The 26,350-nt window shown below is 32.4% G+C and overlaps 1 protein-coding gene across 1 annotated transcript in view; it reads left to right on the top strand.

The window, feature by feature from the left end:
• The window catches only part of LOC148274087 (sphingosine kinase 2-like), a 52,059-nt gene extending 29,799 nt beyond the window's left edge, over positions 1-22,260 (top strand). Inside the window, exon 3 of the mRNA XM_088237635.1 lies at positions 21,088-22,260. Coding sequence (XP_088093761.1) covers positions 21,088-21,987 — 900 coding nt within the window. The 3' untranslated portion in view covers positions 21,988-22,260. The remainder of the gene's footprint in view (positions 1-21,087) is intronic.
• Positions 22,261-26,350: the final 4,090 nt, after the last annotated feature.

The following is a 26,350-nucleotide window of genomic DNA, read 5'->3' as shown; positions in this document are numbered from 1 at the left end:
AGGACACAACGCAGACAAACATAGTGACCGAAAGCCGGTTGAGTCAATTTTATTCCGATACAAATGGCAACTTTACTTTATTTTGAAAAATATTGAAACGATTAATTAAGCTTTGTGGATTGTTTCGTTCCGACTTACCTATAATTTTAGTGACTTCTTTAAGTTTATGTCATTTCGTAAAAAAATAAAAACATCTGTTTGGTGACCTGATCTGACCTAATAAAAATTATGTCATTATCTTATTTATCAAAGTGCATTTGTTTGTTTGTTTTTTTTCAATCTAATAACGACTCATTAAATAAATGTCTTGTTTAAACTTATAATAATTTATTTTTATTACAATTTATTTTCATAGATTCATAGCTGAATGCCTTCGGTATAATTTTTAACTCAAAATTTGTTGCTTACTTCGAAAAATACGAAACAATAGACGAAAGAATACGAAAGTGTCACAATTTACATTCTTCTTTTGCAGTTTCCCAAAAAGGTGTTTTTTTTCAGTGAAGTCGTTTTCGTCCTAAAGGTGCGATATATAAAAACATAAAGAAAACACGTTAAAATTAACAATATTTTGAGTTTGTCCAAATTTTTGTAGACAAGGACCAGATTTAACGCCTTGCTGTTAATATTAACATATTACTACAGAGATCAAGACAATTTTAGAGAAGTCTAGGCATCTACAAGGCTTATGATCTGTCATTATGAATCCCACCCGCATAAATAAAGGTTTCAGCTCTTTAACTTCACAAACATCAACAGATGAAAGAAATGAAGGAATATAGATGTTCAAATATGGTCAGAATAGTGAATGTTACACAGTGTGTAAAGTGGCCACTTAAACCAGCCAATGGCCGGTCATAAGCCCTGTAGATGCCTAGACTTCTATGTTACCTTCTCTAATGTGTTTTTAATCTTTGTTGTAATATGTTAAGATTATATTTATTTAAATAAAAAATATTTTTTAACCAGAACATTGTAATAATTATTTATAATATTTCTTTTCTTTCAAGGCAGACCAAATTTTAGCTACCTTGAATCAAAAGGAAAAAGTTACGAATGAACTTTATTGAAAAGGCATGTATAATTTATATTGTGCTCAGATAACCTCTAAAACACAAAAATCTGATTTTTCCGTTGTCTTCAAACATTCAAATTGCGATTTCTCAAAATGGTGTTTTTTGTGTTAATGACTTTTGCCTGCACGGCAACGATGAACAACATGCATGGCATTTGTTTCTAACTATAAACAAATGCAGTTTTCTCTACTTTTTTCACGCGTGTACTTTGTAACTTGGTAATCAAATGATTTTTTATTGTACAACAATGATTTAAAATTAAAAAAACAACACACCTACGTGTGTAGATTTCATATCTCAAGATAAGGACGGCCCCATTTGGAATTAAGATTGTTTTATCGACTAATCTTATATTATGTCAGAAACTTGATAATCATGCTCAAAATAATGAAACGGTCACTTGAAAAAATATTTTTTTAGTTCACACTACATGCTACATACTATATAATGAGGCGGACGTACCTTCACTCCATTATCTTGTTCGGGATTTTTACCTGAGATTAGCTAGCCATTAATACGATAACAGTTTATCATTTTTTATTTTAATTTATTATTATTATATTTTTTTAAATATTCTTTATTGAATTTTTTTTTCGATTTTGTGTTACACCGTGATATGTCACATACACACTATTTTTGTTCACCTTTTTTCAAATGTGTTTACATTTTTTAAGTACAGTGGAACCTCTCATAACGAGAATAATTCGTTCCAGAATCTTACTCGTTATGTAAAACCAATTTTCCCATATAAATCAATGTTAAATACGATAATGCGTTCCATGCCGAAAAAATACTTTTTTTGGTTGTTTTTAACGTTTACTCAAATAAAACAACATACTTATAAATTGTTAAGGAGCGTAACAACCTGGAATGTGATTTGTATTAGCAAAAAACAATAAAAAAATCGAAATAACTAGTTTATTATTTATTAATTGATGACAACAAAGAAACAAACCATCACGCCGTTTCCCCGTAGGGGTAGGCAGAGAGGATAGAACGCCATATCACTATCTTTGCATACAGACCTCACTTCCTCTACATTCATACATTTTATGCACGCATGTCGAATTAGAACGAAGAGGTAAACCATGAACTGATAAGCGTTGAAATTTTTCACGCGGGTATATAGGAGCGTTAGGACTATGAAGTACATTGAACTGAAGTGAGAGGGAGTGATAGTCTCTCATTATTATTCCTACTCTTGACATGTCCATCTTCAAGTATTTGATGGACTTGATCGTGCCACGTCTTTCTCGATCTTCCTCGTTTTCTGCATCCACCAACATTCCCAACGTAGATCCTTTAAGCCGTTCTTTGATTGATGTCAAATAATTGATTATATCTTACTAGAAAGCTGTCTACAGACATTTGTTTTTGCCTACGCCTCAAAATTTTGTGAAAATGGGACACAGTATTATTTTATTTTTATACATTAAACGCCCATAGAGCTTTTACAATACTAATTTTCTTATATAGTACAAAATAATGTTTATAAATAATAATAGGTAGCAATAAAACAAAGGTAACAAAAGTAAGGTAATAAAAACGTGTTTAAAAAAATACAATAGAAGTCATTTAAAATTCGCAATTTACTTTTTACAAAGTGTGATTTAATATCTGAAAGAATAATACCGAAAATAAAGAAATTAAAAATACACACACATATTTATATAAACAAGTATAGAAAGGTTATTTCATCAATATAATAATTAAGTAGCAAAAGAGTGATTAATTAGAAACCCTAAAGTTTATTTCATTTATCAAGCATGGACAGGACAATCTATAACATTATTCACAATGTTATATAGTATGTCAACATCAGCTACTATGCGTCTAGTTGAAAGCGAGGATATATGCAAATTTTCTAATAACAAATCATACGATATCTCAGAAAGGGATAGACCCATCTTATTATCATTGAATACATTTGTAGAACGCATAGCCAGTTCCTTATTAGGGTGATGCTTCTCAATGTACGATGCAACAGTTTCCCATGCTTTCAGAATTAATCTTATTGCGCCAGAAGATTAATCGCTCTGCTACTTCCTCCTTCCCCATAAACGAACTCTCCTCCACGACTTCTTGCTGTGAAACACAGTGCAACTCCTTAAGCTCTTTGGTGGTCAGCTCTTGACTGTGCTCTTCCACAAGCTCATCATTATCGTTGTTAGCCACGTCTAGTCCCGTAGTATTGGCCAAAGACTCGATCTCGTTGACTGTCTCTCGTTAAGGGAGCATTTTTTTCACATTCTGTTATGCGAATTACTTGTTATGAGAGGTTCCACTGTATTTGCCAAATGGTGCTTAAACTGTTTGCCTTTGCATTCTATCAATATTTCTGTTTATTCCTTTATTTTTACTATGTAATATTTACCCTTTTCACATGTTTTGAGTATTTATAAATTGGTTTACTGTTATTTGTATATTTTTTTTCTATAAATGACATCTTTACTCGTATGTATTACATTTCGACCTTTTACAATACAGCGCCGTTTTGTAATTTGGCAATCCAATATTATTATGAATTTCGTCTTTAATGAGGATCCGGCTGCGACAGACACATTTTAAAATTAGAATACACGATCTTTGGCATTCATTATAATGGCCAATATCCACCTGATGTGTTCTCTGCATTTTTTGTTTATAATACAAATAAATAAAGTAGGTACGACTTTTAATGTTGACTTTAGCACTGTTTGCAATGTTCTCGGCGAAGTCATGCGGGATGTAAAAAATCTAAGTCGACATTATGATGATTAGTAAGTATGGGTAAGTAAGTAGCCTTCTGAATGGTGCAATAATAGTGATGTCATGGTCTCTCAAGTTCAAAGTGAACGGCCATTTTCTACCTACCGACGCTTCTGTATTGTGTAAATCACAATAGTGGAAACAATAAATAGACCCGTTATTTATTTATTAAAACTTGCAAATACAAAAATATATGCATTTTGGCGTGCTTGTTCCTAAAAGAAGTGAAGATTGTTTTAAAGAAGTTAGAAATATCTCAAGTTTATGCGCCGATTAAAACAATGCCACTCGAGTTCGGTGTGAAAGGGTGATACATGGTTATTTTCTTACTAAATGCATCTCAGTTTTAGCAAATATTTTGTTGACTTTAACAGATTGAAAAAAAGATAGCAAATTATGATATGCATGCAAACATTTATGTGAGAATGAGATCCAAGGAAAGCTACTACCTATGAAGTGGAATACTATAATGCTTACGCGCTTATGTAATATGTCCATTTAATTGTGTGTTTTTTTTAATGGGTTGTGGTCCTGTGGCTAGTGTCCCGGACTTGCGGACCAAAGTTCCGTGGTTCGAATCCTACTCTACCCCAACTTGAACCAAGCTAGTCAATTAAAAAAATATATATTAAAAACTTATTTTCTTTGTTTGTGCATGCTGTGTTCACATATAATTGAAAAACAATATCTAAAATAACAATATGTGATATTATACCAATGTTATATGTATTGTTTTTAAACCAAAAAAAATGGCCTTCGTAATGAAATAATTTTTAATAAATAAAATACTCTTTATTTAATAAAATGCACATATTATTACAATATTAATACATTATTAATACATTATAAAAAGAAAAACATAAATTTTGTCCCGGTAAACTATTAAATAATAATAGCTTGTCATCATTAAAAGACTTCATTTAAACAAGCATTTATTTTTGGATAGGAAATTTATAGAATATTATAAACTAGCAAGGTCCGTATTACAATGGCAAGTGAACTTTTATCTTCAATTTTATCTACAGAGTAAAATTGAGTTTTCTGTATTAAAAATAGAATATGTAAACAAGTTTTCTTCTAAGCATATTCAATTACAGGTTGCCGACGAAGATACTTTAAATTCTCATGCAAATATACACATTTTCATACATAAATATCGATTTTACTTTGTACCGTCTCGATGTGTACCGATGAAGATAGCGTTTGTAATTGCACCCCAGGAACCGTATTACAAACGGAAATTAACATTTATCTAAGTTTAGTTGAGTTGTTAAATAATCCTGAAGAGGGCAACTTGTTGTTGCCGAAACTAGTCAGTTGTGTAAACAAATAAAGTGCTTCACAAAATAAGATATTTTCAGTTTTTAAAAATATATATATATTACAAAGATCTACAAACATCCAAAAATTTGCGAATGATTTGTCTTCCTTAATGCTATTAATTAAAATACTTCAAATATAACCATTTTTTTGTTATTCCCATATTAATTTATAGTGTTTTTCATAAATATTGTCTTTAAACAAATATTATTTTTAAGTCAAATTTATCATTATGTTTCTTTTTTGGGGATACCATTTGTGTTGGATTTGTTCCGACGTTTCGGCTACCATTGCAGGAGCCATCTTCGGGGAAAAAAGTATGCGTTTAAGTACTAGTAATTTGTACCGTGTCGCAGTCGGCAGTACACATTTCTATTCATTTTTGTAGTATGTAGTGCTGGGAACCATGTTGAGTTTAATTTCAGCCCATTGTCTTTGTTTATGTTATTTGGGTGTCGGTGTATTTCAATTGCCTCTTTTATTATTCGTGCACTGTAATTACTGGGTTTATGCAAAATTTTCGGTTCAAAGGCGAAAAAATGTCCGGTGTCTATAAAGTGTTCCGCTATTGCGGACTTGTCAGGATGCCCAAGTTTACACATTATTTTGTGTTCGTCAATTTCGCCCCGTTTGTCCAATGTGCACTTTATCACATCCTTGGCAACTTAGTTTATAAACAGCTTCCGTTTCCAGGGGATTCTTATCGTTTCTATTCTTTAATCTCCGTTTTATATTTTATTTCTTGAATTTACTGGAGTGTGTCTTTATATTTTATTTTTTATTTTATTTATTGGGGATATCAACAGTAATACATGTAATAAAAATATAATAAATAACATATACAGAGAATAAAACCAATGACAGATATCCACAGAAATACATTAAATACACGTACAATACATACTAGGGTGTTTGTGTGAGTGTAAGTGAGTGAGAGGGTGGGTGTGTGGGTGTTATATTGGAAAGAGGGTGTCAGGTATCGAAAATATAAATACATATAAAATATTAAGAATTAGAGATAAAATTTAATAAAATAAAATAAAACTTTATTATTGAAACTAAGTATAAGACAAAAAAGTATGTTTTAAGACGCGCATTTTAAATGTTATTTTTTTACAATCAAATGGATCAATAAGGGGAAAGTTCAAATTATATTCACTAGCAAAATATTGATACTTATAATATTTGTTTTGTACAAACCATTGAAAAAGGCCCATTGGGCCAGAGATTAAAATACAGAACAAGGGCGTGAATAATCAAAATAAAATAATTACAATGAAATTTTAAAAGAATATTTTAATTTGGCCTTATCGTTAAATATAACATTTTAAAGGATAAATTAATTTAATTGTAAATAAAATCAATTAATGATCTACGAAAATTATGTTAAAGTAAAATAATTAAGAATGCATTTCGGGAGAAATGGACGGGTCGCTTGAAATTATGTTGCAATCGTCCTTACTTCGGTCTTGACCAATTTATTGAAAACCAGAAACAATTGACTTGCCATTGAAAAAAAGCTCAGGTTTGTTTATACAATTTTTCAATATTCTCTCAAGTTCAACCGGTTCATTTGGAAAATATCACCTCAATAAATGAATCGAGCGTAAAATAATAATGAATATTATGTATGCAATATTATCGTATCAAAATGCAAAACGTCAAGCTATCGTAAAATATATTTATTTCAAGGTCCAGTCTAGTAAAATGGGTTAAAGTGGAATCATTATCATTATTCCAATATCTGTGTCCACGGGTGCATAGGGCACTGTATTGGTACATTGATCAAAGCGTATCTCGATCATTTGCTACACGAAAGGCCATGAAAAAACGAAGAAGAAGACAAGATTATAAAACTTCTTGACTAATAATTATAATACATAAATTCTCTGTCTAGTTTTGAGAAGAGAATATAGATGCCTAGACTTCTATATTACCTTCTTTAAAATGTTCTTCATCTCTGTTGTAATATTTTAATATAAACAGCTCCCCAGGGAGTCGAATCCAGTCCTTGTCTGCAAAAATTTGGACAAACTCAAAATATTATCAAAAAATAATTGTCTATGGAAACTATACATAATATTTACTATTTAGAAATCCCACCAGTCACAATTTCGTTTTTTTCTACAACTTTTAGACTTGCATTTAATTAAAACGTAAGAACAATATATTACAAGCTTTGCAACACCAATTTTTTTTCATTAATATTGAGCGGTTATGCTTTAATTCGTCTTCAAATGCACAAAGATAGAAGAATGATTATCCAGTGTCCCAACAGTCACATTCATTAAAATTTTAATTACACATAAAATATTGACTATTTGGCTTTTTCTTGAAAGCTGTATTATAAAATGATTCTTTATTTTGTTTTTTTTATTTTTTTTACTATTTTATAAATTCTGATGACATAGTTACGAGTATATCTCAATGTTGGTCTAATTCTGAAATCGAATATCCCACCAGTCACAATGGAATGCCCCTTTAGTGATTTTACACAAATTAAATACGTGTTTAGTTATATTCTTGAATGTATATTTTTTCAATTTATAAATGTTTCGATGATGCAACGGGTTATGTACAGGATTGCAGCCATATCCAGTTTGTAAGCCAAGGTGAACTTTATTTAAAATTCTGTAGGACTCCGATTCGCCAATGTCTGTATGGACATCCGCGTTCAGCGATCCTCGATTATAGAATATACTACGTTTAATGCAACTCCTATACCAGGGGTCGGCAGTTTGTTCAGTTGGAAGAGCCAAATTGTTAAGGCTACAGGAAAACAAAGATACCAGAGATCCACGTATATAGATTCCCAGAGCATTAATTATGTCACACCCAAAACCTGTACGACTTTTGCTCAGAGACATCTCTCATTTATCGCACCGAGAGTGTTCAATATTTTGGAAGAGCGTATTAAGCTCTCAAGGACAAAAAATATTTACAAAAAAGTAGTTAAGGACTGGATTTTCCTTAGTGGGAGGGATTTGAGTAGGAAACTCCTTGATGATTTTCCGAATATTTGAGTTTACTATTTTCCATATTGATGTGCCATATATATACATAATTAAAAAAAAATATGTTTCTTATCCTATATTTGTGGTGATATACTCATGCGTCTGTGCAACTAATTGCTAGTCCCATCTCAACACAGGACTTTTAGTCCCATGTAGTTGGAACTTATGTCTCAAATAATGTACAATAAACTTATGTATGTTTATAAATAAATAAATGGATGATGTTAATCAAATATGTCAAGCTACAATCATAGAATTAAGAATAGTCTAGAAGGAGCGTAAAATCATATTTGAATACATCGGACTGTGTCCAATAATTCCCCCACTATGCCTTACTTTCGCCGCGCGCATTCGTGATGTCGCTGCGTAATGTTGCACGATAGGAAAAAATATAATTATGACACAAATGTAAGGTAAAAAAAAGCAATCTGTTAATTTCTCTAAAATTTGATTGTGCACGCAGAAATATTGATTGACACAACAGAGTAGATAAGTAAATGGTCATTTAATAAGTGAATTGAATTAATGAACTTTGAACTTAAAATATAAAACAAATTTTATTTTACATAAAACGGATATTTTTATATCATGTTAAATAATATTTTATGTTTTAAAGATAATGTCGGTCAAATGTCCACGATAGAGTTGTTTAATCCGAGATCCAATTTTCATTAGTTCTCTCATTAGAAGAGCAAAGTAGGATAAAAAAATTGATACCCGGGCAACACTAACGAATAACTAGCAGTATTTCTACACTTTAAAAAGACACAACACGGCATAGTTGAATTCAAATAAGGAGTTACGTACTGAGCGACGTCTACAAAGAAACTAATGGGTCAAAACGTAAACCTACTCATTTATGAGTAGTTTAGTCGCCTTCTGTTTGATGTGCGTATGCGGTTTCTGGACTATTCTTAATTCTATGGCCACACTATTTAAAAAATGAATTAGCGTCAAAATCATGATCCAAAAGTGATATTCTTACTTCTTATAAATAGTTTGATGAGTTTAAACTTACAAATTTTCTGTAATACCTCGATGTGTTAACCAAAAACCACGCAACTGGACCATTAAATGTAGCACTGCTTTAAGATGCTAAACGTATTGTTGCAAATTAAGATCAATATGTGGCTAACTTGATAACAATATTGTAAAAATGTGTTAACCTCGCAAAAGACGCTTTCTTTGACAAAATTTCCAAAAAGTTTTGTTTATCGCAAACGGCATCTAACTTTTAGTAATTTGGGGATTCACATTGGAAGTAAATCCCAAGGTAGTTTTAACGTCTAGTTTATTTTTTCAAAAGTAAAATAAATAATATATTAACGTTCTTATAATTTACTAAAATATTTCAATTTTGGTGGCCATTTTCAACGACTTTTAAATAACTCACTATCCAAAAATGAAAATCAAGTTGCGGTAGAGTGAGGTTCGAACCTCGGACCTCTGATCCGTGAGTCCGCCAGAACCCGATTGCAAACATGAAGCTTTTATTCAAATTTTATCTTATTTTTTACTAAAAAAAATCACCACAATAAAATATATCTATCTAAACATTTTGTTATTTCTCTGTATATTTAGTCTTCTTTGTATATTCTCATCTATTAAAAAATCACGGGTATAGTAAGGTCACATTTTCAAAATTATTATTTATAATTAATAATGTAAAAAAAAAAAAAAAAATTAAATAAATATACCATTGGTTATTTTACATAAAAAAAATTATAAAAATTACAGATTTATGTGAATTTTATTTTTATAAAGAAACAATATTTAAAACATTTTTGCGTTATTATTATTATTATTATAATAATTATGATGGATATCTTGTACAGCGCCATTTTCGTAATGAAATACCTCATGGACGCTTTACAAAGTGATTATATATATATATAAATTTATTTTTAACTTTTTGAATTTGTAATTTCGGTAAAACAATTTATTATATTATACTTTGTTCCACATGCTACGCATTTATAAAAATGATTTAGAGAAAAAGTGGGTCTTAAAATTTTCCGAAACATTACTTGACTCTCACAGTTTCGCACTTCTGCTGGGAGAGTATTCCATGCCATAGGGCCTGCGACCGCAAATGCGCGTTTACAGAATTTAGTGCGCTGTTTGCGTAGAGGTATAATTACGTTATTGTTATTACAGAGGCAATAGTTTTTAGGTGTTCTGTAAAAATTAGTTATCCAATTTTTTGTTAAATTTTGACATTGAAAAATAATAAATATAAAAAAATTATCACCTTTTTTATATAAAGTATATCTATAAAGTACTTTTTTATATTAAACTAAACAGTCGAGCTAGATAATTAATCACGTTTTTGAAAACTGTGCCTGATGTTAAACATCAATTATCTCAGTTTGAGGTTGGTGTAGCTTAACACATTTTTACATAACACCATCCAGGATACGGCCCTACCCAATGTAGGAAGTACCTACCGCTTTACCCACCGTTAAACTACTGGGAGTTTTACTTAATTCTGACCTTTATCTTGACGCTCAAATTAGTAGGACGATAAGTTCATGCTTCTACCAGCTGAGACAAATTAAATGCATACGCAAAAATTTGCCGGTTGATGCCGTCCGTCAATTAATAAATGCGTTTGTAGTGTCTACAGGCGATTATTGTAATGGTATCTATGCTGGTCTACTAATGAACAATTGACTCGCCTACAGTCTGTATTAAATGCTGCAGCGAGACTTACTTTTGGAATCTCTAAGTTCAGTCATATCACTCCACTACTTCGGGAATTACACTGGCTACGTTTTCCACAGAGGGTCGAATACAAACTCTGTTGGCTTATGTATAAATCACTGCACAACTCTGCTCCGGAATATCTAAGGGAACTATGCATTCCAGATGAACTAGCTGACAGGCGTCTCACGCTTAGAGCAGATACGTCTACGGCGAGAGGAAAAGTTATTATACCTCTACGTAAACAGCGCACTAAATTTAGTGAACGCGCATTTGCGATCGCAGGCCTTATGGCATGGGATGCTCTCTCAGCAGAGGTGCGAGGCTGTGAAAGGGAAGTGATATTTCGGAAGAAACTTAAAACCCACTTGTTCTCTAAATCATTTGAATAAATCCGTAGCATGTGACCACAAAATGAATTGTTTTAATTAAATTACAAATTTTAAAGCTTCAATAAAATTTATTCTTTTATATAATCACTATGTAAAGCGCCCTTGAGGTATTATATTACGAAAATGGCGCTATATAAGTTATCCATAATAATAATAATTACCATTTATATGTAATATACATATTAAATTTTTAGGGTAAAAAATGTCGTTTGAAAATTTAATTTAAATGGTGTACGTGCATCGCTTTTATAAAATTAACGAAGTTCATATTATATGGCGCGTCAATGTCGCTTGAAACATATTTTGTGTTGATTAAAGTCTTGCAAACCTAATTAAAGGTGTTATTTTTTTAAATAATAAACCTATCGCTCTAAATTTATTGCAACAAAGAGGGAAACATTTTTGATAAGGGAAATGGAAGTCTAGGCATTTACAGGGCTTATGACCTGCCATTGTCTGGTTTAATTGGCCACTTTACACACAATGTAACATTCACTAATCTGCCTATGTTTGAACATCTATGTTCCTTAAATTTTTCCATCTGTCGATCTTTGGGAAGTTAAATAATTGAAACCTTTATTGGTGCGGGTGACATTCTGACCGAATTATTTCACCTACATACTAGGCAATACATGAAAATATTTTATATTTCAGCTGGTTTTATCAGCAGTATTTTGAGTTATCCTATTTTGTTTAGACGAACTGGATTGAACACCCTTGGGAGTTGTTAATATTAATATATTACAACAGAGGTGAAGAACATTTTATAGAAAGGAATATAAAAGTCTACGCACAGGCAGCGTTGCCAACCTCCATCAAGAGAAAAACGAAAGGCCTGAAAGGTAAATCGGTAGATTTCGGTGGATTCACTATCAACTCGCACAAACAAAAGTATTGTGGACGGGAGGGGAGTGGTTTGGCCGACATTGCCAACTTTTAGATTCATTATTACCAAAGGCCCTAAGCATAGGGGGGGGGGGCGGCCAGCGATGCCAACCTCACTATTAATTATTCCCTATAAACTGTAAGGGTGGGGGGGGGGGTAGTTGCTATGGTTTAAAAAATTTTACAAATTAACAATATTTTGAGTATGTCCAAATGCGTGCAGACTGGCCGGATTTCCTCCCTAGGAAGTTATTTATATTTAAATTTGTTGCAGCAGAGAGGGAAAACATATTTGAGAAGACAATATGACAGTCTAGGCATTTACAGGGCTTATGACCTGTCATTGGCTGGTTTAAGTGGCCACTTTACATACTGTGTAACATTCACCATTCTGTCTATGTTTGAACATCCCCATTTCAACAACTCTTTGGTTCAGCCGGATGAATCTCACCCACATGATAAAGGTTTCAGCTCTTTTACTTCACAAAACTCAACAGATGGAAGTGTGTAAAATGGCCACCTTAACCAACCAATGACAGGTCATACTCCTTGTATTTACAAGGATTTGCCTAGACTTTCATATTGTCTTCTCAATAATGTTTTCCCTCTCTGTTGCAACAAATTTAAAATTGACAATTGTTAAAAATTTATGTAGTGATATTTTATTGAATGAGGGAATGTTTAAAAATCGGCAGAATTTCAATCGAATTCGGAAGATCGATAGATTGCTCGCAAAATCGGTAGATCTACCGGCTTGTATTTTACTGTATATACCCTTCTATAAAATGTTCTTCATCTTTGTTGTAATATATGATATTTTCAATCGGCTGATTTATTTTAAATCGAGCATTTTCGTAGAAAACATAATTGGATAATCCCTTTTGCCGATACATCGTACACAATTTATTCCGAAGCCACGCAATGTGCAAGCTGTGAACCGGTAGTATAGACTATTATCTATCTAGTACCTCGACTACTATATCGCTAACTTGCATTTCTATAGCTTCACCTAGATATAATAAAAACCCACATAAATATTTGCATTTTCTTGTGGTTACGACAGGGGTCGGCAAACTTTTCTTACTAATTGGTGCATAGCATTTCGTACCTTTTTGTTCTGTGTTTCGGCAACATAAAAAACATAATTTGTTTACAGCTCTGCACTGTAGTACCTAGGCAGTCCAAACAATTGCCTATATGCGTTGTTATATGTGACCCTTAATTTCTTCCTCTTGCTCCATAATTCCGCTGTATACATGTACGTTAATTACGATGTTGAGAGGATTTTCTTCACTTCGTCACTGCACTGGAAGAAGCGTCTTGCAGCATAAAGGCCCTGACATTGACGGCTCTTCTCTGTTTCTCTGTCCTGGGCCCCGATTACAATGGGAAGTTAACAGGGTTATCTTCGACTGTCTATAAAGAAAAACCAATATTTGTGTGCGAAAATGAGTATATTTGCATTAAAATATTTGAAATCGGCAACCTTTAATTGAACATCAAAAGAAAAAAATGAATGCATATTTTGATTTTCATACAGAAAACTTAATTTTACTTTGTAGATAAAATTGAAGATAAATGTTAACTTCTCATTGTAATCGGGGCCCTGGGCTGGTATTCCAAACGCGTTTACAGCGCGCTATAATGCGTATTTAGTACGTAAAAACGCGCTATACCGCGCTATAATTTCGTTTGGAATACCAGCCCTGATCATTTTTACAATCATCAGTCAGCATGAAATTTCTACCAGTGTCTAGGCCTAAATTCATACTAGGTTTATAAGAAAGGCCCTACATGTAACTAAAATAAAATCAAGAATTATACAGAACGTCTAAGTTAACTAGACCAGACACATGTTTACTAAAAAAAAGTAAGCAAATATTTTTTATTACATTATAATTCTTTCTGCGCTAATTTTTGTGTCAATCAAAAGATTTTTTTTTAATATGATACATATAAAATTAATTTGAGGTACGAGAAAATCAACTTAATGGATCACTGAAGTTTCTTTATTATAATTTATTATGCTAAATTACAAGGTGATTCATTATTATTTTTTTAAATTTACAATAATAATTTCAATAGGACGCTTTCTTGAAAATAAAAGTAATTTTAAAAATTTAAGTTCAAAAAGCAAAATTAGAGGACATGGAAAAATAAAGTAACTAAAAAACAGTATTAAAAGCAATTAAAAATATATTTGCATTATACAATTTTAATACCCATTTATATAAAATCTTGACTCTAAATTAAAATAATGAAAACAGCCATTTGCTAACAGTTTTACTTTATGTCATGAATCATGTAATGCTTGATGTAGTTTCTTTTTTTAGTTCAACCATCGAGCACCTTATAAGCCTTCACCATTTTCTAATATAAGTTATAATTTGTTCGCAATGTGTACTTGTCTAATGTAAAAATTAATAATATAAGTAGTTACCATTATAAATTCCACAATTTAAAATATGAAATAACGTAACAAATAAAACTATGAAATGTTTTCGTCACTGCTATCTGTATTTTCGGAATATAATGTATTTAATGACATACTCCGCCACATTTTTTCATCAATATTAAAATTATGGCTATTATTTTCTCCAACATAATGCTTTGCACGAAGTAGCCCATCGAAGAATGTGTATTTAATTTATTTCTGCTTTTGGATTTTAGAAGATTTGTTTGGGAAAAGATTCTCTCCACACTCCAAATTGAAAACAAAATTATATAAACTAAGAAACAACAGATTCATCTCCGTATTTCCAATTTGTTGCCGAAAAGTCTGTAGATCTTCATCATAAGATTCTAATCCTTGTAAAATTGTAAGAGTCCTCCTTTTGGTATCTTATTGTTGGAGGTTATTTTAATTCATAAAATTAGGAAATTCAATAGCTACGTCCACTATAGAATGTATTCTTGCACTTTTCACTATTTTGGGATTAAATTGTTTAAGTTTTTTAATGGGAACCTAGTTATTATTTGATCACTATTAGCTTCTATATAAAAATCTAAGCATCTTAATTTGAACTGTTCTAATTCTGGTTTGCTGATATTGTGTTCTATTGACGAAGGTGTAACTGCAGCTCCAAAATACATATCATCGAGTTTTAGGAAATATCTGGTTTAAAAATCTACTTCTAAGATAATTTCTCTATAAAAATAAATAAATAAAGATTTTAATATTTCTAATACCTTGTTATATACTAGACTTATTTGAGGTTTTTCCGATTTCATCTCTTTATTTAAATTTGTGAAAACGGCAAAATCAATTCCAAAAACTGCAACAAAAGCTTAGTTAGCCGGTTATTCAATTTTACTGGAATGTTTCGGGCTGCAAGAACATCATTATTAGACACAGCCTGAGTGAAATAAAGGGTTAATGGTTCAAATCGCTCCAAATACCACCTGGTTTGCGTAGGACGTAATATTTTATGGATTTTAACATTACTGAAATTTTGAAATGAAGCGAAACTTCCTATTCTTTTAGGACACGAGGAAAAATAATTGTAAACATCTCTTGTTACATCCTCAACAAACCTAGGCAGTTTCTCACTAGCGTGTGAAGCACAAAGATGGAACGAGTGACAAATACATTTCATTGTGAATGATGAGGGAACATCGTTCATCAACAGCGATTTTAATAAACGATGTTCTCCCATCACAACATTTGCCCCATTTGATTCAAAACCTAACAAAAAAAGTTTGTACGGGATTTTGTTATTATTGAATACATTGACTATGTGTTGATGAAGCGTGGGGGCATTTGCATTGTGAAGCTTAATCAATGTAAACAAAATATCATTCGCTCTTATCATTTTTATAATACCTTACTAATAAACATAAATGCTTCTGTGTTGTCCGGTCCGTTGATTAATCGGCTATTTAGGGAAACAGGTCGGTACATAAATTTTCAAACTCCTCCTTTCCAGTAACGTTTTTAATAATTTCTTGGGTTTTTGTTCTACCACGTGTCATTTTTTTGTAGCTATTTCCGAATCCTGCATATTTCATATTTGTTTTACTAATGGGACTTAAGCTAGGGTTTCCTAGGACAGCGGTGCCCGTATTTTAACGGCCGTAGTGAACGGTGATGCAGTGGAAAGCCATCGTAAAGGTGATTAGAGAGTGGTTTCCTAGGAAAACGGTGTTAAATGGTGTTGATAACACCGTTTTCCTAGAAAACCACACTCTAGTCACCTTTACGACGGCTGTCCACTGCATCACCGTTCACTACGGCCGTTAAAATACGGGCACCGCTGTCCTATGAAACCCTAGCTTAAGTGTTGAACGAAATGTGCTCAGCAACAAAAGCTGCCAATCTAATCTCAGCTACAAAATAATTTTGTATTAATACTAAAATTTAATTGTAAAAAATACACGTTTTTAAAAAAAGCGTATATAAAATTATGAAAAGTTATGTTTAAATAATTTGTTTGTATGTCAGGTATTAAAATCTTATATTGCTTATAAATCTTATCTCACCTTTTTTTGTTGCATCTTTAATAACTTTATTGATATTACATATTGAAGTGATCAAAGGCTGCATTAAAATAGCTTTAATGGATGCCTTGTGAGTACTATTTTTTTATGTTTTGTTAGTGCGTCTTTCTCGCTAACACTTTAATGTTAACAAAGCATGACTTGCAAAACTAATAATTTCGTCATTTTCTACTTGATGTTAAACCACCCTTTAAATTCGGGATCATTTTCCGGGCGGGATAAATCGATATATCAGTTTTTCAATAATGTCATGAAATTCTAAGGTCGTGATTTATTATACCATATTATATATGCAAAGGAAGCGATTTGCTGATGAATGTCGATAAATCGAATGTGACGGTTTTCGAAAGAAATGAAAATATGACTAAATGGGAAATCACTGAATGGAGTTTTACTAAAACAAGTAGAGGAATTTGTGTATCTGGGAAGTATGTTTACTAGGGACGGAATGACTGAGAAAGATATTGAAAGGAGGGTGAGTGCCGGGAACAGAGTGAACGGTGCACTTAAATCAACCTTGGCAAATAAATGTTTGTCGCAAGAGGCAAAACTAGCACTTCACAATTGAGTCCTGGTCCCGACTCTGATGTACTCGTATGGGAGCGAAGTATGGACTTGGAAAAACGGGGATGAAAGTAGGCTGGAATGCTGTCGAAATGCGATCTCTCTGGCAAATGTGTGGTAAAACTATGTACTATAAATGCACAAATGTTGAGATCCGTACATTATGTAAGGCTGAGATAAGCATTTCATTTTATTTAATTTATTTATTTTCAGTTACATTGAGAACGTTACAGAGTATCCAATTAATTCTCAACACATTACAAAATATACATATCAGATTTATTAAATAGAAAAGAGAAAAAAAAAGTCATGTAAAATTGACATACATATTACAATCTGGAAATTGCTCTCCTAAGAGTAATCCCACTGTCATCAAATATATCGACATCGGAGGCGATACGATTGAATAGCATTATCGACAAAATCAAGAAAGGAGCTCTGCGCTGGTTTGGACATGTAGAGCGAATGGACAGCCGAAGAACGGCTAGGAATATTTACAATGCGAATGTTGATGGATGCAGAAATAGAAGAAGACCGATGAAGACAAAATGAAGTAGTGTGAATTCAAAATATTACATTACAAATAATATGTCATGTTATCCAAATAGTTCATGCATATAAACTTAATATTTAAAGCATGAATTTTTTGTTTATTCAAATATAACAACTTTGTTTTTAACCACTTAGTTTTATTCGATTTCCAACCGGTTTCGAAGCTACACAAGCTTCCTTATAAATGTATAATTTATCTTAATTATAAAATTTAGTTATTAAAAACAAAGTCGTTTTATTTAATTTTAGTTTATACCATATATAGGTACATTACACATAAATATAAAATATTCAATCATTAGCATTGAGATATCTGGTGTCATGTCTTCATGTATAATACAAATATATAAATATATATATATATACTTATAACAAGATGTTTCCATTATTTTCCTTATCTGACAATAATAAATAATCAATTATTATTCAGAACACGAAAACAATAATTATGTTTTAGTGTTTTCCTCGTCGAAGCTACTTCGTAAATTAATAATGAATTATTTCAATAAATTAATTATTTTAAAAAATGAATAATGAATTATTTTATTAAATTAATAATTAATTATGTTATTAAATTAATAAATATTCTTAGATTCAAATACTTAACGGTGGATCTTGTAAAATAAAAAATATACTAACAAATTATAAAAGGGATGAAGAACATATTAGAGAAGGGAACATGGAAGTCTATGCATTTACAGGGCTTATGACCTGTCATTTGCTGATTCAAGTGGTGACTTTACACACTGTGTAACATTCATAATTTTGTCCATGTTTGATCATCCATATTTTTTCAATTCTTCTATCTGTTGATTTTAGTGAAGTTAAAGAGCTGAAACCTTTATTGCTGTATGTAAGAGCTGAAACCTTTAATCTAATTAAACTAATTATCATTAACATAATAAGCAATATAAACTAAAATAATCATTAAAAAAATAACCAGTTTATATGGACCTGTAGACCAAATTTCATAAACAGTACACAAAATTTTACCTATTTGATTTGATCCACTCATCGATCCGTGCGCAACCCACCTCCACTATCCATTTCTTAACAGCAATTTTATATTGTGAGTACTTATTAATTGTCCTTATGGATAATGGAAGTAGATTGTACACTTTAACAGCCAATGGCAGGTCATAAGCCCTGTAAATGCCTAATAAATATTCCCTTCTCTAAAATGTTATCCATCCCTCTTGTAATTTGTTAATCTCAATGACTCCCTAGGGGGTGAGATCCAGTCTTTTGTCTACAAACATTTCGACAAACTCAAAATATTGTAAATAAATATACATGCAAAATTTTCTGAGCCTGGGTGTTCTGTGATGTGGTATCCCACTAAAAGGATCTCTGCCTAATATTGAGATTTTTTTTTAATTAACTCCTACGAATGCCTTATAAATAATAATCATTATCACCCAATGGTGCATAGGGAACTGCATTGGTACACCAATCGCAGTGTATCTTGATCATTTTTTTCTATGATTTTTTTTATACGAAGGTAAGATGATCGGTCTTACGCTTCAGGTACCAGTCCAGGTACTATAAAATATTGTAGTGTAAAAACACCTTTTTTTTAAATAAATATTTTATGTCAACCAGAGACCCCCTTTTTTTTTTAATTTTTACATAAACATTCTTTTGAACAATGTTTTAATTCCCGCCAAACTGCAAAAGCAGTTGTTTTGCAGCGATTTCTTTCAGTATTTTTGTGAACTCGCTCAGAATAAACGCCGTCGTGTATTCATTTTCGCAGCGCTCACGTGTGAACTGCAACCGAATTTTCGTATTGTCCCAGCGTTCTGTCCAGCGCGGTCGAGGCTGTTCACGGAGCTGGGATAAGACAATATTGTCATATCTATTGTATTGTCCACAAACGATACTTTATTGTTTTGTGAGTTTGGAGTGTGGTCTGTGGAGCGTGGAGCGTGGTATATGAAATGAAGTGTGTGGATATTATGGGAATAGATTTATTTTTTAAAAAGATTGAACAGGTCCAAATCGTAGATCTTCTCGTAGATTGCTCCTCCTCCGGGACTTAAGATTGAGTTTTTTTGCAATTATTATTTTTTATATGCAAAAACAAATGAATACATTAATAATTTAAAAAAAAAACACGAATGTAAGTTCTTAAAACACAATTTCTACTATTTTATTTTATTCTCATTTTATTTTTTATTTTATTTTATTTTATTTATTATGGTTCACAAAAAATACATACTACATTGGTATAATAATAACAATTTGTTACGTTTAGACATACTGACTACCGCTAAGTATGTTATTTGCTTTGAGATAAATTATCAGCTGTGTTTTGACTACTTTTAAAAAAAAAATGGCAATATTTGAATATAGAAATTGGACGATAGTTCTCTCCGTTCTTGTATATTGGGATGGCTATTGGTTTTTTATAGTTTTTTTTTGGAAAAAATCAATTTCCCAAGCTTGTATTTACAATGAGTAATTGGTTTACTTATAAAAGGACAAAACTTTGTCTAATTACAGTACAGTACAGTTACATAATCAAAATCTGGACTGCCACAGTTTCTTACACTATTCATGTTTTAATTTCATCTTCTATTTCATCAAAATAATCAACTTTTACTTGATTTACATTATTCTCGAAGATATCGTTTTCAAAATCAGAATTAATGTTTTTTGCTAGATTTTCACCGACCTTAGAAAATAAATTGTTAAAGTAAAAGTGATTAGCTATCGGTTTTGGTTCCTTATCTGCCAGAATTAGTTGATTATTAAGTTAGATTAAAATATTATATAAAAATATATAAAAATATGGGATTAGAATCCTCACATTTTCTTTCGGTTATGTTGTTTATTATTTGCCAATTTTTTTTATGGTCATTGTCACATTCGCGTATTTTTTCTATAAAATACATGTTTCTTTAGCCCATTTAATGATCTTTGTTAGGTTTTTTTTTTTACAATATACATTAGAAGTAAAACAGAGTATTAAAAAAATAAAGGATAATTACATAGTAATGAAATACATATAAACAAAAAATTCCACAAGGCATGGCCTTGTTCGTGGGTGTACAAGAAATGTTTATGAATTTTTGCTCCTATAATAAATATACAGGTATTGTTTAGGTATAATATTTTTGTGTAATATAAGAAAGAGAAAATAAAGTATTCTGTTAAAGATTGGGTTGTTAGATTGCTTTTATATTTTTTATAAAAATATGATAATTTTAGGTTATGTGGATATCTTTTAAAAAGTACACTAATAAAATAAATAAAAAAATAAATTATCTACTTACCTTCTCATTTGCCAAGATTCAATATGAAAATAAATATGTATATATTATTTGTTCACAGATATTGTTCTCGTTCCTGTCCGTCGGCTGGGGGCTTCTGTCGGATATAGACATCGAGAGTGAGCGCCTTCGGGTTATCGGGGGACAGCGCTTTACCGTGTGGTCTCTAGCCAGACTTATAGGGCTGCGCACGTACAGGGGCAAGGTGTTTTACCAACCCGCGCCCCCTGCGCTGCCCGGGGCTGGGCCGCCCTGCGCCCGCGCCCCCGCGCTGCAGCACAGCGTGAGCGCAGACGGCGGGCTAGACTGCGAGGAGTGCTTCCGTCTCGGGGACGAGTGCAAGCTGTGCCGCGACTCCAGCTGCCTCGTGCTGGATACCAACGAGCAGGATTCCCCCGGCCGCGAGTCCCGTCAGCGGGTGGACTCGTGGTACTCCGCCACGTCCAAGCGCAGCGCCTACTTCAGCAGCGCCGGCTCCGACTATGTCAGCGTGGCCGACAGCGCGGGCGGCGCGGGCGACCGGGGACCCGCCGCGGTGTACGGGCCCGCCTCGCGCCTGCCCGCGCTCACGGCGCCGGCGCCCGCCGACTGGCAGTGCATCGCCGGCGAGTTCATCCTGGTGCACGCGGGCTACCAGAGCCACCTGGGCGAGGAGTTCCTGCTCGCGCCCGACGCGCGCCTGGCCGACGGCGTCATCTGGCTGCTCGTGTGCCTGGGTCGCGCCACGCGCGCGCAGCTGCTGGCCTTCCTGCTGGGGCTGGGCTCGGGCGCGCACGCCGCCGAGGGCGCGTCGCCCGACGGCGCCGTGCGGCTGCTGCGCGTGCTCGCCTTCCGCATCGAGCCGGAGCCGCGGCCGGCGCACCCCGCACACATCACAGTGGACGGCGAGCTGGTGGCCTACGGGCCCATCCAGGCCGAGGTGTGTCCCACGACTATTGACCTCATGGTGCCCGCGCGCTGAGCGTCTTCCTTATACGTATCGCGTCATATCTTGCCTTTTACCTAATTAATCATATTTCTACTTATAGCGGATAGATTTTCCTTCTAGGGAATCTTCTCAAATGCAATATTCGTCTGTACCAAATAAATTAGAGAGCAATTCTAAATGTTAAAATGCCTATTTTTACAATGGATTCACGATATGTACATAGTATTTTATTTGTGGTTTAAAAATCATTTTGTCAATCAAAATTGACCATCGATAACAATATAAATGTATAAAAATAAAAAAAAATTATTACCCTCATATCTGTCGAATTTATGAGTGTTTTAAGGTTTTATTAGTGTTTTATAATTTCTATAAATGTCCCTAGGTGACATCATGTTATTTATTATTTATATTTCTATAAGTATGTATTTGCTTTTGGCATACAAGGTAGAAAGTAGTACAAATTTAAACTCTTATTCAAGCAATACAGATTATAATATTATATCATATATCCTCAGAAAGTGTATTTTCGTGGTTGTTAAAATTAAAAACAAACAAAATTGTATATGACACTAGAAAAATAGACAGAGAAATAATAACTAATTTAAAATTGTAAGTTTAATTACTACCTAGGTCTAATTATCAAATATCTTCTAAAGTAGGTATTTAGAATTTTAATTTTGCTTTACTTCTATCTTACTATAAATATACGAACATTGTTAACTAGAGTACTATCAGCATAAGAGTTGGGTATGGTCAAATAAATCAATGTTTTTAAATAAGTTATTTTTATAAAATTTATATTTGCAGCTCTAACTTTGTGGTAATTCATAATAATTCAAATAAAACAGCTTTGTTTTTAATCACTTGTTTTATATTTTTACAAAATTATACCTTGATAAGGAAGCTTGTGTATTTTCGGAACCGGTCGGCAATAAAATATAATACAAGTGGTTAAACACAAAGTCCTTTTATTTTAATTTAAAGGTATTTTTACTGTATTAGACACTGAATACTTTTAGCCTATTGCAAAGTGTAGAATAAATTTTAACTTGAAAATCGCATGGTCTTTGAATAGGTAATGTTATCCATCACTATAAAACTTAACAAAAATATCACATTGCCTTATTGGAGGTTAATATCTCTATTTTTTTTTACCAAAATTCATCCTTTGGCATACGAAACATTTCCGTAAAAGGCGATTGCATTTTACTAAATTGGATAATTAATAAAAGAAACCTCATAAAAAGGCTCCTTTAATTGTCTAACAGTTAACAATGCTTTCTTCACTAGAATAAAATTAGTAATTCAGGATTTTTGTACCAAAAAAATAATATTCTTCCAGCCATGCTTTGTTGGACATATTTTTGAAGTTATCAAATAAAATAGAGGAACAAAAATTATGCATTTTATAAGGACCAATTTCATTATTACGGGTGACATTTATCAAATCAATACACTTGTATTTCGCTAGATTTTTAACATTAGTGAATTATCGTCAAGGTGGAAGAACTATTATAATATATAGCAAATATAAATATAACTACATATTTCAATATGGCAGCCAGATCATGGCATTAATTAATCTGTAATGTTTATTTTTTATTGTACAAGCTTCCCAGATATGTCTTTCGAAATTTCCTTTTTTGTCTCTTGCTGCAGTATAAATGTTTCTAAAATTACGCAATCATAGTTTAATTTATTTGGTAGTGTAATTAAAACACAACACTCTAATAAAACTAAAATTTAAATCTGAACATTGTAATTTTGCATATTAAACGGTTTTCTTTGGAAGATTCGTTTCAGAATCTTAAAGGTATCAAATTGTTTTGATATATTCATAAAATATTATTACTACAATTGATGTTTTATTATTAGTTTTTTTCTTAGTGTTTTATTTAAAGAGAGCAACAGCCATTACTTAGCAAGAGTTTTCTATATAATACATTTATTACATACTGCATGTATTACTAAATACAATGCAAAAAAAAAGGAAACTTGTGTAGGGCCACTCCGTATAACTCTACTTGTAAAAAAATATAATAATAAAAATGAAAGTAAAAATAAAATATATTAAAAGAAAAAGTTTATCGTTTACTACAATCTTAAAAAATCTCATCTCCAATCGAGTTACACTGAGTAACCTCAGATAAGTTTATATTAAAACAAGATAAAATAATGAAAGTATATTTATTTTTTTATTTTATTTTATTTTATTTTTGCACCACAACAGGCCAGGAGGCCCAATTACAGCGGTGAATTACATCACAGAACACCCAGGCTTGAGAAAAATCACATTTTAATTTTAGTGTTCTCACCGGGAATCGAACCCAGAACCTTCCGTCTGTGAGTCAAGCGTCTTGACCACTACACCACGGAGGCCGCCATTTAATACAGTTGGATTGATTCACAACTATGCATTGCCTTTAAGGCTCTAGCATTTTCTTTTTTGTTAAGAGTGAGGAAATATATATCAATTTCTGAAAAAAAAATTGTCACAAGAATTTAGGATTCTGGGTAAAGATGCATTCTTGTTATTATTTATTCTTTTATATTTACACTACTGAGTTTTCCATATTATATCAACTTAGAACAACAATGTTTGTGCATTAAATATGTCCAAATGTTTGTAGACAAGGCTGGATATCACTCCCTAGGGAGTTATTAATATTGAAATTTATCGCAACAAAGCGGGAAAACATTCGGCTCTTTTACTTCACAAATGTCAACAGATGGAAGAGTTGAGGAAATGTGTAAAGTGGTCACTTAAACCAGCCAAGACTTCCAAATCCCCCCTCAAAAATGTTTTCCCTCTCTATTACAATAATTTTTAATCTATCTTAATTTTTCTTTACTAGTGTTTTAACAAATTTAATGTGTAGTATATTTTTATTGAATATTGTTATCTGCATACAGGGTGTTAGGCAGACGGTTGTCCAAACCTAATAGGCGGCCAGGGAAGGCCATTGCCTACTCAATCAGCCCCAATACCTGGACTTGGCCTCACTGTCACAGGGTTTATAGAAAAAAGTCTGATATTGATATCTAAAACTGAAATATAAAAAAATTGTTGGCACTACCGCCAAAACAATATTTTGATTTTATGCTAAGTGTGGTTATGTTCTAGTAAAATTATTATTTGGTGCAGGCATAGAATTAAGAATAGTCCAGAAACCGCATCAAACAGAAGGCGACCAAACTACTCTTAAAAGAGTAGTTTTACTTTTTGACTCAACACTTTGTAGACGTCGCTCAATACGCAACTCCCGATTAGAATTCAACTATGCAGTGTTGTGTCGTTTTAAAATGTAGAAATACTTCTGGGATCTTAAAGAAACAGGATGGGATCACATTTCATGTGTAATTAGCAAATGCATGTGTAAGTAGCAAATGCATTACTTAAAAATTGAATTATTTTTCCATCTGTCAGATTGTCGAAGAAAACAAAATGGACATTTCGTTAGTATTGCCAGAGTAGTAAATTTTGTTTACCCTACTTTGCTCATTTAATAAGAGAACTAATGAAAATTGAACCTAGGATTAAACAACGCCGTGGTGGACATTTGACCGACATTATCTTTAAAACATCAAAAATTATTTAAGATGATATAAAAATATCCGTTTTATGTAAAATAAAATTTGTTTTATATTTTAAGTTCAAAGTTCATTAATTTAATTACTCTTATTAAATAACGCTTTACTTATCTACTCTGTTGTGTCAATCAATGTTTCCGCGTGTACAATCAAATTTTAGAGAAATTAACAAATTGCTTTTTTTACTTTTTAGGGTTGTGATGATATTTTTTCCATTTGGCAACATTACGCGGCGACCTTACGAATGCGCGCGGCGAAAGTGGAGCAAAGTGGGGGGGATTTTTGGACACAGTCCGATGTATTCAAATATGATTCTAGGCTCCTTCTAGACTATTCTTAATTCTATGGGTGGCAGGTATCAACTTAAAAAATAATTCTGAGATATCAAAGTTTCTAAAAGAGCTAAAAAAAAAGTTCAACTTACCTAAACCTGCGGCGATTGCGTATGCGCCTGTTTGGATTTGCTAATTTTGTCCGGGTGGACAAAATTAGCAAATTACTCTACTTTGATGAAAGGTTTGAAATTCATGTGGCATACCACTAAAAAGGGCAAACTGGAGAAGTGTATAGAGAGTTTGAAGATAACTTTTAGTTTTTTTTTCTTCAAAGTAATGCAAAGTTGAACTTTGTTTTTTTTTTAGCTCTTTATAAATTTTGATAGCTCATAATTATTTTTTAAGTTATTAAGTTATTTTTCAAAACCGTCACCAAATAATATTTTTTTTAGAACATAACACTTGACATATAAACAAAATATCGTTTTGGCGGTTGTGCCCATAACTTTTTTTTTATTTCCGTTTAA

This window comes from Micrasema longulum, unplaced genomic scaffold, assembly GCF_059751315.1.
Source record: "Micrasema longulum isolate JH-2025_06_02 unplaced genomic scaffold, ASM5975131v1 h1tg001763l, whole genome shotgun sequence".
Taxonomy (NCBI): domain Eukaryota; kingdom Metazoa; phylum Arthropoda; class Insecta; order Trichoptera; family Brachycentridae; genus Micrasema; species Micrasema longulum.
This window is presented reverse-complemented; position numbering and strand designations above follow the sequence as displayed.